The 19099-nt window shown below is 41.1% G+C and overlaps 1 protein-coding gene and 1 pseudogene across 1 annotated transcript in view; one reads left to right on the forward strand and one right to left on the reverse strand.

Moving 5' to 3' along the window:
• Positions 1–4299, reverse strand: part of Epm2a (EPM2A glucan phosphatase, laforin) — a 98147-nt gene extending 93848 nt beyond the window's left edge. The window contains 2 exon segments of the mRNA XM_027402020.2: positions 3700–3861; positions 3864–4299. Coding sequence (XP_027257821.1) covers positions 3700–3861; positions 3864–4005 — 304 coding nt within the window. The 5' untranslated portion in view covers positions 4006–4299.
• Positions 4300–8510: 4211 nt separating this feature from the next.
• On the forward strand, positions 8511–8627 carry LOC113834257 (annotated as a pseudogene).
• The last annotated feature ends 10472 nt before the right edge of the window (positions 8628–19099 follow it).

Below are 19099 nucleotides of genomic sequence, written 5' to 3' on the forward strand. Positions count from 1 at the left end.
AATCGACACTAAACATAATGAGACAAATCCTGACAAGATAATTTATTTTAAAAATTAAAGTTCCAATGGAAAATAAAATGGACCACCTCCACCAAAAGAAAAAAAAGTGGACTGAGTTTGATATTAGGATTATCCTCCAACATTGATGCCCAAAGGTCTTGAGACACACCCTGCAAAGAGCAAAGGGCTCTGACATCAGAATGCTCTACTGAAAGACTAATATGGAATTGGGGGGCAGGGCTTAAACATTGTGTGTCCCCTCAGACACTGTGTCTCATCTGCCACTTTTTGAAAGTTATTAGAGAATACAACAGAATGCTTACATTGCTCAAGAACGATGATGTGGAATCCAAAGCAAGGAAGTAAACACAGGTGCTTGTTGTTAATGTCTCGAACAGGTGGCCTTGCTAGGGCAGTGTCAAGGCCCATAAAGATGGCTCAGCTTCACACTGGCTCAAGGTCAGAGAGTTCAAAACTGTCCTTAGTAAGTCAAAAGACCTAAGGGTCTAAGGTGTGTCTACTATAGGATATTTTGATCTTGGTAGAGGATATATTACCTAAATAGCAACAAACTTGGTCTGAGGTGTGGTTACTCTTGACCCTAAAGGCCAAGATAATGGGAAACTGAGTCTTAGGTGTGTTTACCAAATGTTTGGAGGATTAAGGGAAGAAAATCTGTTTGTTCCTTATACATAATAAAGAAGTCTTTTTGTCATGTTCCCCTTTTGGTTGGGGTACTTAAGAATGTTGAAGAATAAACTTCGGCATTCAGTATTCACTGGATTGTCCTCCTGACTCTATCTTGTGTCTGTCTTTTTCTTAGCATCTTTACCTGCCATTTCTCAATCCACACTCCCACTCTCAGATACAAACCAGGCAAAGATCTAACTGAAGGCCCACAAAGACAGACTACAACAGGGCAGCCTCATATTAGTGATAACTGCAACAGGAATCCCAGGGTCTGCAAGGAAAGGTATTTTCAAGAATTAGTTAAGCAAGAAATCATGGGGGCTAGTGTGAGTCTTCTGTTAAAATAGTTAAAAAGAAAAAATCTGAAATTAAGTTGTAGAAGAACTTTTCAATATAAGCATACAGTAAAAACAAACTCTGAAATCATTTAAAGCAAAATTTGAGTAAGGTTGGCATTATAGTGAAAAAAGTGGGACTTTACCCACTCAGGGATAGTCTCTGCCTCTGAAACTCATTTTCTTTTTTTAAAATATATTTATTCTGGTGTTCTTGAGACAGGGTCTCTCTATTATGTAGCTCTGGGTGCCTTGGAATTCTCTTTGTACACCAGTCAGCTTCTGAAAATTCAGAGATCCACCTGCCTGTCTCCTGCGTGCTGGGATTAAAGGCCTGTGCCATCTTCCTGACTTTTTTTCTTTTCTTTTTTTAATTCTGAGAGCACCACTTGGTTTTTATAGTGACAATAACAAAATTACAAAGCATAGTAGTTTACATCTGTTACCCCAGCACTCTGGAGGCTGTAGAAGGAGTAATTGCCACCAGCTGCAGCCTAGCCTGGGCTACCTACATACAGTGTGAGAGAGCCTGTCAACCCTACCTTATCAGTTAATACATGCATCACTTGACCTCAGTCTATGCTATTCTAATAAACCACATTTCTGGGTAAGGCAGTTTAACCCTTCCAGTGACAGCACAGTGATCCTTGCTCTTAAAGACAGGGCATCATCTCATTAATTTCCAATCCTCAGCACCAACCGACCCATCCACAAGAGGGCATTAGTAACAGTGAGAAAACAACATGAACAAATGAAAGTTAGCATAGAAACAAAGACAGGGTAGGGAAAGGGAGAGGTGGTGTGTACATTATTCTTAGAAATCTTTTAAAAAGCAATTTTCTTTAATAGCGTAATAATGAACCCTCTACAAAATAAAAGTCAGTCTCACTTCTATAATTTAAAATGAGGATATAAAATCCACAGGGAAGAAAGAGGTAATGAATATGGACCAAATTCTTCATATTTTATACGAGATGCAGTTGTTAAATTTATGCATTTACAGGGGGTGTCAATGGATGTGAATTTTTACAAATTACATATAATGTATGTGGTAACTATCAGAAAAACTGAAAGCAGACAAGCAAAAGTGGGTGCAGTAAGAAATAGCAATAAAGCAAATTACTAGGCATCTTGGGCGATGTCAGAAAGGCTAATAAAGGAGAGAAGCTGGAAATGGGAGATGTAGTATACCTTTACACTGTTTTTAAAATTATCAGATGTTATTTTATGGTGGAAAAGTCCACAGTCATATTAATAGACATACACTTCAAAGGGAAGGACAAGCAGAGGGGTACCTCTCGATTCTGGTATAATGAAAAACAGTAATGCTAAGCTGACCATCAAACTCAGAAGTTTAAGTAACCACTGAGCCATGCTGTCTTAGTTAGGGTTTCTATTGCTGTGAATAGACACCATGACCACGGGAACTCTAATAAAGGAAAAACATTTCATTGGGGTGGCTTCCACTTTCAGAGGTTTAGTCCATTATCACCATGATGCCCCATGGTGGCATGGAGGCATCTTAATAGGCAGGCAACAGTTGCTCTGAGAGTCTGGACATGACTTGAGCATATATGAGACCCCAAAACCCACCTCCACACTAACACAGGTCCCCAACAGGACCACACCTGCTCCAACAAAGCCACACCTTTTAATGGTGCTACTCCTTTGGGGGGAGGGGGACATTTCCTTTTTTTTTATTCAATTTTCCACCCTGCTCATTTCCATCAAAGAAAAGGCTGCTTCAATCCACCCTGTGTTGTGGGAAAACACACTGGTACCACTTCTTCAGGACATTCCCGACATAAATGTAGCCACATGCTAGGTGGCTACATTTTGGCTTCTCCGAATCTACTGTACAGAAGTACTCCCAAATGCTGGAAAGAAAACTCTGCACCTGGATTCCAATCCAAGAATCTCTAAAAGTAAAAGGAACCTGCATGCACAGAGACAGGTGCACAGTATTTTTTCACTTAAAAAAATAAAACACACCCAGCTGCATTAATAATAGTTAGAAAAAATATAAATATTCAAAATGATATATTGCACAATATTTGTTCAAAAAGTTACACATACGCGTGTGTGCTTACGGTGTTGCATGGCAGAAATGCTGTTTTCGCTCATGTATTCTTATTATTATAGTATTTTCCTGAAGCAATGTCTCACTCTGTGGTATCCTATGGGGCTGGGAACTCCCAGAAATCTTCCTGTCTCGGCTTCCCAAAGCTGGGATTACAGATTCGTGCCATCACACCTGGGTACTTATTTTTATTATTATTATTTCTTTACAACCAGTATTACTCTTCACGCATTTTAAGAAACCAAGTCATGTCTTTCTCTGGGATCTGGGCGAGCTGTGATTGGGGGAGGCTCCAGCTTGCTATTTCCCACTGGTGGTTCTGTCTCAAAATCTACGGGAAAATTCCCTGCAGGGAGCGGCCCTTTGTAGCCTGGGATTGGCGACTTTGAGTGGGTTGGAGACCTGGGGCGGAGCGGAGGCCGAGAACCACAGGGGCCGGCTCTCAGTCAGGCCTAGGGCGGCGAGCCGCGCGCGGGGACGCCGTGCGGCGGGGCTGAGGTCAAGGTGGGCAGGCCTCGGGGGACGGGCGGTGACGGACCGAGGGGTGCACGGGGGAGCCGCGGGGTGCGGGCCCGAGGCCCGGGTGCGCAGTACCTTCCCAGCGCAGCTCGCCTCCGGGCTCGCGCTGCAGGAACTTGTACCAGAATGTGTCTACGCGGCCCGGCTCCGTCCCGCCGGCCGCCGCCGCCTCGTTGTCGGGCGCCAGCTCCACCTCGGCGAGCCACAGGCCCGGCTCCTGCAGCGCCAGCGCGGCCGCCCCGCCGCGGTGCCCGCGGGCCTGAGACGCACGGCTCCGCGCGGCTCCCAGCGCCCCAGCTCGGGCCGCGACCCCGCGAGCAGCAGCTCGGGCCGCGCCCCGGCCACCGCGGGCGGCACCACCACGCCGAAGCGGAACAGCATGGCAGGAGCCCGAGCGCGGCCCGTCCTGGGCGTCTCAGTGAACGGCTGTGCGAGTCCCCTGGCTGCGCGGACTCGTGCCGTACCGCGTGTTTGTGGTCGGGTCACGCGGTCGCAGCTGTAGGTTCCCCGTGCACCCGTGAGCTGCGGCTGCGGGAAGCGGGCATTCCGGACCAGCGAGACCCCACCGTGGGACCAGGACAGAGGGAAATGGCACTCGACATTGTCCTGTCGTCTTCCTGGAGACTGGAAAGTGCCTTTACTAAGTCACCAAGGAGGAAATAGTATCCAGGCTGAGCCCCCACCCTCACCCCCCAGTGAAGCTGAGGAAAGATCCAGGACTTCCCTGTAGCTCCCAGCAGCCCAACATTTAATCTCTGTGGCCTCTGTTTATGAGGTGGGAATAATGCAGATGGATAATGGTCTCTAGAGATGCTCCACTCCAAACGCAAAACTCGGATTCATCAAACACAGGCAAACTTGCCTAGGCAAACTTAAGAGCAAAAAAACAAACTCCTGTTTGTAGCCTATGGAAAATGATCTTCTCAAGATCAAAACAAAACCTTGATTATGAGATGCTAAACATTTAAGTTTAGAAGCAAGGTCTCAAGGTGGTGATCAGACTGGCCTCAAACTTATTATAGGCCCAGAGCCCGACTGTGGGTGTGTGTGTATATTTACAAACCTACTTCTGGGGGGCGAGTAGGGTGTGTGTGAGGGGATTACAGGCCCAGAGCCCTGCCACTTCCAATGGGGTGGTTGAGTGTGTCATTAAAAACCTGCTATTTCAAATTTGCTTCTTGTAAATATTAACACTGGTTTTTCATCAAAAAACATCTTTGGGTCAAGAAATAGCTTTGGCATTATTTTGCCAAAAGAAAAATCTACATCTTGCCAGGAAGAGAGGGGAACACTTCAATTTGTTGTTGAAATGAATAAAGAAATGTTCTGTTTGTATTCTCTGTTCTTAGTTGCTTTGTAGTATTACTTTGGTATTCTTTATATATTCACCAACCTTTAACCTGGTACACATTCCTAAATGAGGTAAAAATCACAAGAAGCATAGGACTTGTCAATATTTGGAAGCTGATGTAGGAGAAAAACAGAATTTTATGCATTTGGAAAATCTGTAAAACAAAAGTAGGAAAAATCTTTTGCAGTTTGCAGAACAGTTAGTAAACAAATACAACATGTCACTCTTCAACAGTGACATTCCACTCAGATTTTGCTTGGTTTCTTCATTTAAGGATAAACATGAAAATGTGAAGCTAGTAAGGCTGGCCAATCATGATTGATTCAGACACAAAACAGAAGTGAGCTGAGAGTGGCAAACGGGTCAGTTTATTAAGTCTCTTACAAAACCTGGGGGTAATTTTAGGAAGATTATGGCCATTTGGCCATGCAAAAAGGACTACTTGTCTATTTTGGAACCCGTCAGACTTCAGTGGTTTATTTCTTCCAGAAGCAGACTCTAGCTCTTCAGCAATCTTGTATGTGGCACTGACTGCCCTGTGTGTTTTTGTTTGTCCAGTAGAATTTTCTCCAGGCCTCCAGAGTGAGCCCTGCCCTCTCAGAGGTGAAATAATGTCAGAACGAAAACAGTATGTTGGTCCAAAGGACTTTGACTTTTTCTTCTTTCTCATCATAAAGATATTAAATGTTTTAACCACTGAAAAACCTGCCCTTCTCAATCACTAAACAAAATGTGATCGTTATTTAAGCATAGATCTAAATATGATGACAATGTGATGGTTACATTGTGTACCAAGCAAAGGGCAAGGGGAAAACAGACTACCAAAATATGGATTAAGCAACGTATATCAATGCCTCAATCAAATTTTGACTCAAAGATAGTAATAGTCACTGAGGAGTCATTATGACAAGACAAAGTTTTTCTCTTTGATGATCTCATTTGACTCGAGAACAGTCCTATAAGATAACTACAAAATCATCCCCATTTCAGATGCAAGGAAACTGAGATACGAAAGGGGTCATTCCACAGGAAGCAAAAGGAAAAGTCACATGCTAAAAAATATCCATTTTGTTAACAGTTAAGTATGTAAAAAGTATCTTTTGGTAGGAAATTTTTATATGGAATGCATTTAAATCCATGTGTATTTTTTGAATTTTATTACTTTTAGTCTCTGTCTCTGTATGTGTGTAGAGTACAATTTTCAGGGGTTCCAGAAATTGAAGTCAAGCTTGGCAGGAAGAACTTTTACCCACTGAGGAATCTCAGCCTTCCAAACATATTCAAATATTACTCTTCCATCTTTTAATAAAACATTAATGTCTCATAATTTCCTATAACTAATTTCATCCCTAAGAATAATAGGATAGATAAAGCCCAAATGAAAGTTTAAAGTATCAATGAGTCTGTACAAACAAATATGTTGATGTTTATGGAGGATTTGACTTTAAATTATAGGAAATAAAGGATTTATGCTCTTTTTACACCTGTTTTATTTTATTATTATTTTGTTTGTTTGTTTTTTTTGTTTTTGGTTTTTTAGACAACATCTCATATAGACCAGACTGGTCTCAAACTCAATATGAGACCCAAATTGCCCTTAAGTTCCTGATCCTTTTGGCCCAACCTCGAATGTTCTGGGATCACAGGCTTGAACTACCACACCCAGGTTGTGCATTTGTTTTGTTAATAATAGAAACACAGACTTAAGAAGCCACGATAGAGTATCCAGTGATTAAACTGCATTACACCTAGATCTTTTTCTTTCTTGGATTTTCTTCCTTTTTTTTCTTTTTTCTTTGTTTTTCAAGACAAGGTTTCTCTGTGTCACTGTCCTGGCTGTCCTGGAACTCACTGTGTAGACCATTCTGGCCTCAAAATCACAGAGATCCTCTTGCCTCTGCCTCCCAAGTGCTGGGATTAAAGGAGTGCGCCACCGTACTCTTTCTTGGATATTCTTTATCAAATCTTCCTTTATATGACAAAAAGTGTTGGTATTTATTGAAAGAGATTATTTATAAATCCATTTGCAGTCAGATTTAAATGCTACAGTGACACGCTGAGTTTAGAGCCAACACAGCTCAGTGGAGAAACATAATTCTGGGAATCATTTTTAAAAGACCAACCTATATTTTGTCATTGAATTCCATTTCTATAGTGCCATCTTTTATATAACTATAATATTTCTTGGAGAATGGGTAATAAATTCAAACCTACAAGTTTCAGGATCCAATTTAAATATGCATTCCTTCAAAGTCCCCTTGGGGAAAGCCATTTCCTGGCTCTGTTGTAACATGTTTCTGATGGTGTGTTTCACTAGTCAGGGTGCTGTTAGTCTTCCCTTGTGATAGTGTGTGTATAGATGAATGCTCGATGGTAGAAGTCACAGTGTAAGTAGCAGTTTATTACTTCAAAGAACATATCTAAAAGCTAAATGATTTGTGCCTTAAAGATCAGAACCCAGAGAAAGTTTGATACAGCATTATCAAGAAGTGTGCATTAGTTAATCATAGCCATTTTTTTTTCTGGACTGGAAACAGTGGGTTAGGCTGTGGGAAACGCCTCTGGAAATGTGGGACTACATAAGAGGCCTTTCTTCCTTCCCCAGTATATCAGCCCCAGCCCCTTTGTCATGCTCCTTTTCCCTTATTTATACCGTATTCCTTCTTTATGTTTATATCCTTCATTTATCATATAAAATATGTTTATTTAAAAGCTCTCCCCCAGGGGCTCGAGTGATGGTTCATTGGTTACAGGCATACCCTGCCATTGCACAGGATTGGAGTTCAATTTCCAGCACCCGTTATTGACTATAACTCCAGCACTAGAGGATTCAACATCTTCTTCTGTTCAGATAGCTGCACACACTTTCACACAGACTCACATGCATGCACAGAATTACAAACAAAAAGAAGATTCCCCCCTATACAATTACAGTGCAGCATATGCCATTTCAAAAGACACCACGTTGTGCTTTCCGCCCCCATCCCATCTCACCATCATCACCGTGAAACCACACCTCCTCCCTCAGCTGAGAACCCTTACATGGCTTCTGTTAAGGCTGTGACCTAAAGGGACTCTGCCAGGAGAGAGTGAGGGCCAGGGAGGTTAACTGGGTTAGAGACACCAGTTTAAGGCTTCCTTCAGGTATAAAAACATTCCAAGTCTGCAGTGACTTGATTGACAGCTGACTAATGCCATTGTTTTCTTTAAAATACTGTGGGGTCACTGGAAGGGATGTTCTCACAGGCACTTGAAAAGATTTAGAGCAACAAGGACCAAGGACCAAGGTTGGTGAAAGAGACCATGGGTGGGACAAACCTGGCCAAAAATGTTTAACAATTTGAACTTTCTATAATTCACTGTTTGCTTATTTTTTCTAACTATTGTGTGTGTTATAATAAGAACAAACATAGATTTTTGTTCTATTGTTTGAAACATGGTCTTGACTCCCTACATAGACTGGCTGGCTTCGGACTAACTCTGCCTCCTGAATGCTGGGATTAAAAGCTTGTACCACCACATTCACTGAGTAAAAGTATTTCAAGTTAAGCTGACCAGGTTCCTTTTTTCATGGGGGCCTGGTGAGTCTGTGGGAGGAGTACATGTAGCCTGATGCTTGTATGGGTTTTCATAAGGACCCGTGAAGACAGTTTTGGGTGGATATTCATATGTCGGATCGCCATGCTTCCCCACATCAAGGTTTCAGACAGTTATGCAGTGTGCCCTTGGGAAGCTCCAGGACACAATGGCCAGGATTCACATTGGTGAGGCCATCATGTCCTTAGACTCCATGCTGTAGAACATGTAATGGGGCCCTGTGCAGAGCCCTGTTAAGTTCCCTGGAAACCAAAAGATCTAGATCACAAAGAAGAGAGAGGGCTCCACGAAGTTTAAAGCTCATCCCTGGTGGCCATGGATCAAATATATCCCTATATATGGTCCCCTGGCAAACAGTGGGCCCTACACTCCTGTGTGCTGCACCTCACACCCTACCAGTCATACTTACCAATAAATCTTACATCAGTGTAGAGGGGGATAGTTGTTTTAGACACGAAGCAGATTGGGTCCAGGCAGAAGGTGAGTTTGAAATCATTCTTTTTAGAAAATATTATTGTGTGTATTTATGTGCATATATTCATGTGCCTGCAGGTGTCAGCCAGAAGAGGGTATTGGGGAACTTAGTTGGGGAAGTCTCACACTCAAAGTGAAAGGCCTCTCCAGGAGGATGGCTCAGCTATGAAGCGGTCTAAAGAAAAGGCAGTGTTACCTGTGTTTGTTTCTTTCTGAGCCAGTACACCGACCTCTTCTGCTCCATCCTCTCCTGCCATCAGACTCCAGCTTCTTTGGCTTTCCAATATGGACCAAACACCAGAGACTCTCAATGGATCTTCCAGGCCTCCAGTGCCAGATTGGGACTGCTGAAGTATCCGGCTTTGTGGGCTGAGCAGCTTCTTGACCCCTCGAGCATATATATATGCCCACCGTTGAACCTTATCATGTAAGCGGATCTGATAGGTCCCCATTTATAATGTGCATGGAAATGCACGTGTGTACACAAACACATATAGGTCCTATTGCTTTTGGTACTCTAAAGCACCTGTGTAATACCTGGAGATACTGTATTCATATTTAATTAGTGAAACCAACCATATATTCCAAGATAAATATTTGTCTGAGCATATAATAAGGACACAGTCAAGTATAATTTTCCAAAGTAACTCTTATGTAAATAAAATGAGAGAATGGGCAGGTTGGTGAACTAGTTGAAGAGAATTCAACAAACATTGAAAGAAAACTAAAGAAAGATGACTAGGTTACAATTTAAAAGTTGACTAACTTTCTATGGACTATTAAACTGCATTTTCCATTGATCTATCATTGCATTTTTCATTGTTCTATCGAGAACATGTCTGCATAATTAACAGATAAATATGCACAAATTTTCATAAATAATAAACATTGGTCATTGGTCTTAAAAATAAATAGTAAAATAAATGAAGGCATTGAAATATTAGGAAAAATGAAATAATTCTTTGCTGGACAAATCCCACTAGTGAGGTGACTGAGGCAAGAGGAGAAGAGACTGGGCCAGCTGGGTTTGACTGCCCCAACATTCCAGTTTCTAACGCTCAAACTGTATTTCACAAACTAAGTGTAAGCTGTTATTTATCTTCTGCTTGAACAGTCCACTCTGTAGCCCCCTTCAGCCAATAGAATTTTTTAAAATATAGCATGAATATTGATTTTCTGGAATATTCACCTTATGCTCATGAGAATGTAAAATAGCAAAGTTAAACATACAGTTGCTATACAACCCATCACTCCCTCTCCTCTATAAAAAAACATGTCACACAAGCTTTTTCGTGAATTCTTATGGAAACATCACTCAGAATAATCCAAATGCAGACTACCCAAATGCTTATCAACTAATAAGTGGATCAACAACTGTTATATCACGGGATGGGATGGAATAAAAGCACAAATACTTGTCACAACACAGATGAACCTGAAAACATGATGCTAAGTAATAAGACACAAAACACCATGGATAGTATGATTCCATGTATATGAAATGAGCACACTAAGCAGGTCTGCAGGGGTATGAAGCAAATTATGTGTTGCCAAGGATTGTATGCAAGAGGAGAGAAAATAGGGAAAAACTACTAAAGAATTTACAATTCTTTGGGGAGATGACAAAAAAAGGTTTGTTGTTGTTGTGGTTGGCTGGTTGGCTGGTTGGTTGGTTGGTTGGTTGGTTGGTTTTTTTGAGACAGGGTTTCTCTGTGGCTTTGGAGGCTGTCTGGAACTAGCTCTTGTAGACTAGGCTGGTCTCAAACTCACAGAGATCTGCCTGCCTCTGCCTCCCGAGTGCTGGGACTAAAGGCATGCGCCACCACCGCCTGGCTATACTAAATTATTCTGTCTCATCTTTATAAGTTATTTAAGTTTTGAATCCCTCGTGTTTTGAGTATCTCAAGTATTAGGATTGCCTAGTCCTCCAACTTCCAACGGAGAGTGCATGTAAACCTAATTACTCAGAATTTAGAAAAGCAGGCACTTAGTTTACAGATCCCTCTACCCTACAACATGGTACTGATTTGCATTTTGTAGTAGTAGGTAACAACAGTATTTTTTAATTTATTCAAATTATTCCCCCAAAGACATATCTATTTGTAAAGAAACCATTACAAACACTTTTGATAAATTTATCATTAAGTTAGGTTATGTGAAGCATACAAATATATCCAGGATGTGCTCCTTGCCCCCACAGAGCTCAGCACAGTAGTTGCAGAATATAAAAATGAAGTCTTTACATTGTAATGACACTAAATTGCTTGTGATGGAGAAATGTCTAACCTAACCCTCAATCAGAATAGGCTGCATCATGAAGGGCCTATGCAGCTCTGAGATGTCATCACAGAGCATCAGAAAAACTGGAGCATCAGAAAAAAAGGAAAAGATGCTCTCTCAGTAGGAAGAAGGAAGCTGATTTCTAAGCCAGGGACCAACATCAACAAAAGCAGAGGGACAATACATCTGAAGCAGAGTAATGAATTCAAAATCTCATAAACTGTATGTTAAGATAATTATATGGCAAACATATTTTGCCTTTCTCAATCACTTTTTAGACTAATTATTACTTCAGCTTATATATTTCCCATTTAAAAATTTATAAATATAGACAAGAGATGGGGACATGAGCATGGTAGTTCTATAAAGAAGAAAATATATAAAAATATAATATCTTGGATATTTAATGTGAACACCAGAACATGAGTCTTGTTAAAATCAAGAGATAAGCCATTCCATATCCCCTGTCTCATTTCTCCTGGTGGTAGAAATTTGCATAGTGTTAGCTGTTATAATCTACTTGCTTATCACTTTCAGGAAGGAGTATATGTGTTTAGATACCCACAAGCTTACCTGGCAAATATTATCAGTCATGGAAAGACTAATACACAATTAATAATCTCCTTAAGTTACCAAACTTGTTAAGTGTTAAGTACATGAAATTGCTTTTCAGAAATAAACATCTATGTAATGCAAACATATTTTCATTTTAGAAAATATGATTTACTCTCACTCTGAGGATATGATAGATTGATTTCAAAATCTTTAACTTTCAGCTACATGTCCAGCTCTGACATGGTCACTTCAGGTCCACTAAAAGCACCTGAATAAAACAACTCACAGTTTAATTAACTTTACATGCTCCAGGTGGGGTGGCAATTGGTTCTATGACTGTGACTAGAAATTTTTCACACAATAAATAAAAACACAAATTCATTTCAACATATCAATGCTTTTCATAGTCAGGTTTTTTTTTGTTTTTTTTTTTTGTTTTTTTTTGTTTTTTTTTTTTTTTTGGTTTTTCGAGACAGGGTTTCTCTGTGTAGCTTTGGAGCCTATCCTGGCACTCGCTCTGCAGACCAGGCTGGCTTCGAACTCACAGAGATCCACCTGTCTCTGCCTCCCAGGTGCTGGGATTAAAGGCATGCGCCACCGACACCCAGCCATAGTCAGTTTTAATGTACTTAGTTGTATGGCTAGACAATGGAAGACAGAACTGTTTCACTTAGAACTACAGGTTACAAGAAGCATACTCCTTTATTCCAGCTACATTGTCTGATATTAGAAAATACTCATATGGAAGTTTATTATTTGTTTTCATCTGTAAACTAAGATTCCTGAAATTGAATGATTAACAGAGACACAGTCCCCTTAACATGAAGATTTTTCTCCTTAACTGAAGTGCTACAGGACAGTATCAAGAGTTCATGAAACGGCTAATGTAGTAACATGTACAGTCTGTGACTGAGAAGAGTCATTACTTCAAGAAAATAAAGTCTGTTGAGGATGTATCTCAGCTGGAAGAGTGCTTACCTAATATGCATGAGGCTCTGGATTCTGTCCCCAGCACCATGGAAAATGAGTATGGTGGTGAATTCCTGTAATCCTAGCACTAGAGGAAATATAACCTGAGTTACACAAAAGCTGTTTCAAATGTAGGAAGGGAAAGAGAAAGGGATGGAGGAGAAGGAAGGGAGGGAGGGAGGCAGGGAGGGAGGGAGGGAGGGAGGGAGAGAGAGAGGATAGACTGGACAATACAGCCATAGAGTGCTTTGTTTGGAATATTTTTTCTACTACTCTTTAAAGCAACAGTTCCATATTTAAACAGCATTTTAAAGCCCTACTCTTTATGAACGGACATTCTAAGAAAGAGTACTTGTGCAGGGATACTATTAGTTTTGAGACTACCATCTCTCCAGTTGACATCCATCTACAACAGGAAGAGCAGCTTTGGCACATTTAGCTGAAGCACAAACCGTATGCTCAGTAGCGACTCTCCTCGTTTATGCATTACTTTATCTTTCAGGATTCCTTCAGTCCTAGTAGTGGGTGGGTATTGATCTGCTCATTTACATTGAAGCAGCCTATAAGCCACACCCGCATCACCTGCACCGTTTAGCTAATTTTGAGTCCCAGTATAGAAGGAATAGAAACAACTAAGTTTCCTTGGTTAATTGGAGCTCCCTGTAAAACAGAGGCAGACAGCAACACAGCCAGACCTTCCAAACAGCCAAGAGTGGTTCTGGTGTCCCAGCAACTCTAAGACCTGAATGCTGAAAAGCTGGCAACCTCGGGATCTCTCCTCTGGTGTTCTGCCACTGGGCATGACTCAGCTGTTCTCTCCTTGCCTCCTATCGCTCTTCCTATGCCCAACTTTCTCTTGAATGTCACTCAATGAGTGTCATGGGAAATATGTATCTGATTGGTTTCTCTGCTTTAATCCAGTGTAATTATCCTTAACAGATCCCTTAGGCCACACTTCCTAATAGGCCAAGGCCCACTTCCTCAAAGAACACTAGCTACTACACAGATGACCATCTGGGGCTAGAGAGGGAGTGCAGGCCAATGCAATGTAACTTTATGTACTATTTCTATGTACAGTTTCTACCCAAATTGATCAGGCATTTTCATTAGGACACACTGAGTGAAATTGAGATTTATTTCATAATCAATTGATCTCTACCTTTCAGAAATGCAATACCATGGCAGACAAAGGCCAAATGAGTTCTCTAGCTTAAAGATGACAAAAGCTTGACAAAAATGAAATTTATGTTGGGCGGTGGTGGCAAACACCTTTAGTCCCAGAACTTGGGAGGCAGAGGAAGGCAGATCTCTGTGAGTTTGAGACTAGCCTGGTCTACAAGAGCTAGTTCCAGGACAGCCTCCAAAGCCACAGAGAAACCCTGTCTCAAACCCCCCAAAAATGAAATTCATATTCCTAAATTGGACCCTGAGCCTGGAAAAAGATGCACTAAAGACAATACTGGACCTACTAGCAAAAGTGTAAAAGATCGATACAAATTATTATGTTTATGGTAAGTTTCTTAATTTAATGATTATATAATATTCATTTATGAGAAAGAACATAGCCTTTTATTATCAGGAAACTATCAGTGAAAAATTTAGAATGGTCTCTTCTCAGATCTCTTTACAATAATAAACATAACATGTGTATATAATATTAATATATTTAAAATGTATATGACGTTAACAGATCACATTTTATAAACTATAATAATCATATATTTATGTTTACATAGTACCTATTATGTACATATATCTAGGTATATATGCATTCAATATAAATATGGTTAACACATAAAAAAGCGAGAGAATTAAGAAGGTGAGGGTCATATATCCAATATGCATTGTTCATGGTTGGCAGGCACCATGAATGTGCTATCAGAAACAAAAAATTAGTATGTTTGTATATCTTCATACTATTAAAATTTATTGACTAGTAATAAATTCACAAGCTACAAGAGTTTCATTGACTGCAATTACCAGTAATCCTATTTTTCTTGATAGTGTGGCCACTAGCAATCTCAATCATTAAAATTAACTTAGGGAGGGAGAAGAAAGACAGAGACAGACAGACAGACAGACAGACAGACAGACAGAGGGGGTGTACGGGCTAAGGTTAAACAGGTTTCATGTTGTGATGGTTTGAGTAAGAATAATCCCTACTGGCTAATATAGTTCAATATTTGGTTTCCAGTGGTTGAACTGTTGAGAAGAACTAGGAGGTGTGGCCTTTTTGGAGGTGTGTTAAGGAGGGGTGGGGGCTTTGAGGTTTCAAATGCTCATACTACTGCCCACCCTGCCTCCAACTTCCAGATCAGATGTAAAGTCTCTGATACTGCTCCAGCACCATACCTTCCTACCTGCCACCACACTCCCCACCATGATGGCCGTGGATTCACCCTCTGAAACTGTAAGCAAGCCCTCAAATTAAATTCTTTCTTTTATAAGTTGCCTTGGTCATGGTGTCTCTTCACAGCAATAGAAAAAAGACACATGTCCAAAGAAAAAACACTGAAGGCAGAAGCAGAGATCTAATAAAGTTGTAAAAGATCCAACTGGGGAGAAGGCTCAGTGGGGAAAGGGCTGGTTCTGCAAGCTTATACAATGAATTTAGACCCTGAGAAGTGTTCGCACTTGTATGCGCACACACAAACACACATATTCAAGCACACACACATGCAAGCGCACCCACACACATGCACACATACACATACGCACGCGCACGCGCGCGCGCGCGCGCGCACACACACACACACACACACACACACACACACATACACACACACGCGCGCGCACAAGGAAATAAATAAAGCAAAGTAAGTCACGGAAGATGGTTGATGACAGTAATTCATTCACCCAATACATAGCTGCCAACATGCAGGAATGTAGATGGAGGAGACAGGGTATAGGAATGATCAAGATGAACAGTCAGACTGGAAGGTAGACTGAAAAGACAGATAGATGAACAGAAACTCTCAAGAGGGTGGCATCAGTCAGTGGGATTGTGCAGAACTAAAGCCCCATGTGCAGTCAGGAGCTTTCTAACTGTTCATCCCTTGCACATGCGCCCAATGGAGAAATGGCAGGTGAATGCAGCCACTACCACCACACTCTTCCCATGTAAGAGGTTTCATCCTTGCTCTATTTGCCTGGTTTTTCTAGTCAAGTTTTAATGCACCTGCACCTGGGTACCCACGTGTTCCCAATTTACTTCAGTAAGTAGACAAGGACATTATCAGAAGGTCCATGTTAGATGGGCACATGCAGAAAGTCACTGTGTTACATTATATGCAGTAACTGGGAACAGGACAGTAACTTCAAAAGGGCACTGGAGCTTAGGTGAGAGCAGGAGCTTACAGCGTGTGCTGCCTATTCCACACAGTGAGTCTGGCTGGTTACAGCTTATGTCAAAGGTTTTTGTGTTTTTCTTTTGTTTTGCTTTTGAGATCTGCTTTCACCATTTCTCTAAGTTTAAAATTGTTTGAAAATTGAGAGAGAGAAAAAATTATATTGAGCCATATACAAGGAAATCCCAAAGGTGGAGGGTCATGATTAAAGTATGGCTCAGTTATGTATAATTGATCTAAAGAAGGAGAGAAAATTTGACAAGACAATTGTATAAATAAGCCTTGTCAATTTTTCAAAGCTGGCCCTGGTGGCAAGGATTTGTACACCTAGCTACTCAGGAGACTGAGGCAGGTGGATCACTGATTCAAGGTCATTTCTAAAATATAGAGTTAAGTTCAAAGCTAGCCCGAGCAACTTAACTAGGCCTGTCTCAAAATAAATGCATTTTTTTTGTGGGGGGAGTTTTGAGACAGGGTTTCTCTGTGGCTTTGGAGGCTGTCCTGGAACTACCTCTTGTAATCCAGGCTGGTCTCAAACTCACAGAGATCTGCCTACCTCTGCCTCCTGAGTGCAGGGACTAAAGGCGTTTTCAAGGCCAAGGTTAAATCTCAGTGGTAGAGCACTTACCTAGCTTGCACAGAACTATGGGTCCAATCCCTAATACCATATTAAAATGATTATTTTTCAAATTTAATGGATGATGTTTATATATGTGAAATTTTTACCAAATAAGCAGAATAAAAAAAAAAAACGCAAAGAAGCTCATTCCAAGGCTTCATATCAGTGCTAAACATGGAACATTTGAAGAACACTATCAGTAGACATATGTTTGATAACACTAATTACATTGGTTTCCTAGGGCTTCCATAACTAATACAAACTAAAAACACATTCTCTCATAGTTCCAGAGGCCAGAAGTCAGTATTTCAGGCACAGCCATGATCCCAGGAGAACTCCAGGGACAGTCCCTCCCTTGGTGCTTCCTAACTTTGGGTGGGGCCAGCAATCTTCCATGGTCCTTCCCTTTCAGTTTGAGTCATTCAGTCGTCCCCCATCGCCACATGACATTCTTCCTTCTGCATTTTTGTCTTTTTATCTCAAAATCTCCTTTTCCTTTCTCATAAAAGTGCTAGACACTGATGTGGAGCTGACTCTAATCCAGCATGACTGCATCTTAACTTGATTACATCTGCAAAAACTCCAAAACTGCAGAATTCCAAATAAGGTCACATTTACCAACGCCAAGGATTGGAATCTGAACATATCTTTTTAGGGCCACAGTTCAACTCACTCCAGGATGTGGAGGCAGTGATTATTCTAAAAGGGGATGCTCTGCCTCCTTGTCTCTGGCTATAGAGTAGACTACTCACAAACTAGGTACTAGATTTAATTGTGAGTTTCGAATGCTGAATTAGGAGTTCCAGCAATTATCCTATGTCCATCTAAAGTCCTGTTAAAGAAGTGGGACCCTGATGGACAGGAACAACCCAATTTCAGGGCATACATCCATTAAATTTTTACTTTAATTTTCTCTATGTGTATGGGTGTTTGGTCTGCATATGTCTTTGTACCACCTGAGGGTGTGGTGCTCTCAAAGGCCAGAGGTGGTATCAGAATTCCTGGGATGGGAGTTATAGACAGTTGTGATCTGCCCATGTGGGCGCTTGGAATCATAACTTCAAGAGCAGAGGACAATCATCTGTCACAATGGAAAAACATTGCTTCCTCACCCAATACCAAACCTAAGTCAGTTCCTATTCCCCCATCAATTGGAGGGGAAGCCAGGGGTCCTTCAGGAAGAATTTTGCAATGCCATAACAAGTACTTAACTAGCAGTTTTTTCTTGATTTTTTTTCCAAGGGAGGGTATGTTTATTTACTGCAGCAATTCTATACAGATGAAAAGGAACATATCCATCTATATCTTGAGACTCTACCCCTCATGGTTTATACAGCCATTACTAGGATTATGCCCAGTTAGGGCCTAACTGGAGAACTGTTCAACCCCAAGAGGGAACAAATTACTTAATGTGTCACAGGACCTAGCTATATGTATAGACAGGAACTGTGAGGACATGTTGGAAACAGAACCTAGAATATAAGATGGATAAAAATATGCTTTTTAACTTTAGGGCACTTTCCAAAGACTCGGTAAACGATGTCTTTGCAAGGACTGCCAAAGCCATTACTGGAATGGTTCCTTAAAATATAGGGACAGGGAGAGAGGATAAAGCAAAATGTGGAAATTGTCTTATGACAGATTATAAAGGAAGTATGACTACTTCAGAGTATGGAGGGAAAGACAGACTTATGGGGTGAGCACAAGAGAATGTACTCAGCACCAGAGGAGCCACCAGCTGAACACTGGAGGAGATAAGGGTTGTCATTTGCTAGATCAGCAACAGATGCTCTACTGAAGGAAAACTGGCTCTCAGGCTGCCGTTGACAACTCTTACTTCAGGCCAGGCCTCAGAGAAGATCACTATGGAACTGAACTCCATGTTATCAAATAGGAATGATAAGATTTTGAGGAAGGAAATACCTCTGCCTGATGTAACACTGTTTATTGAAGGGAAGTTCTGGCCCCTCAACAAAGGCATTTTCAATGGCACAGCAATCATCTGTACAGTTACTTTCAAATCTTCACACCAAAAGGATGTGTGAGCAACTTTATGTTGCAGAAATGAGAACTCCCATGTCTTTGAAGAGCTCTTAGACATAGGACCAGGCATGAATTATTAGGAATCCAAAATATCATGGGCAGCCAACTAGAGAAAAGGTAGTCCATGGTCAGTTGACAAATAGATTCCTGGGCACTGCCTAGTTCACATTATTCCCAATGAGTCTATGGAAGCATCCACACTTATTTCACAGTCCTTGAATCAAAATGGGTGTGTTTAGG

The sequence above is a fragment of the Cricetulus griseus genome, chromosome 2 (genome assembly GCF_003668045.3).
Source record: "Cricetulus griseus strain 17A/GY chromosome 2, alternate assembly CriGri-PICRH-1.0, whole genome shotgun sequence".
NCBI classification, from domain to species: domain Eukaryota; kingdom Metazoa; phylum Chordata; class Mammalia; order Rodentia; family Cricetidae; genus Cricetulus; species Cricetulus griseus.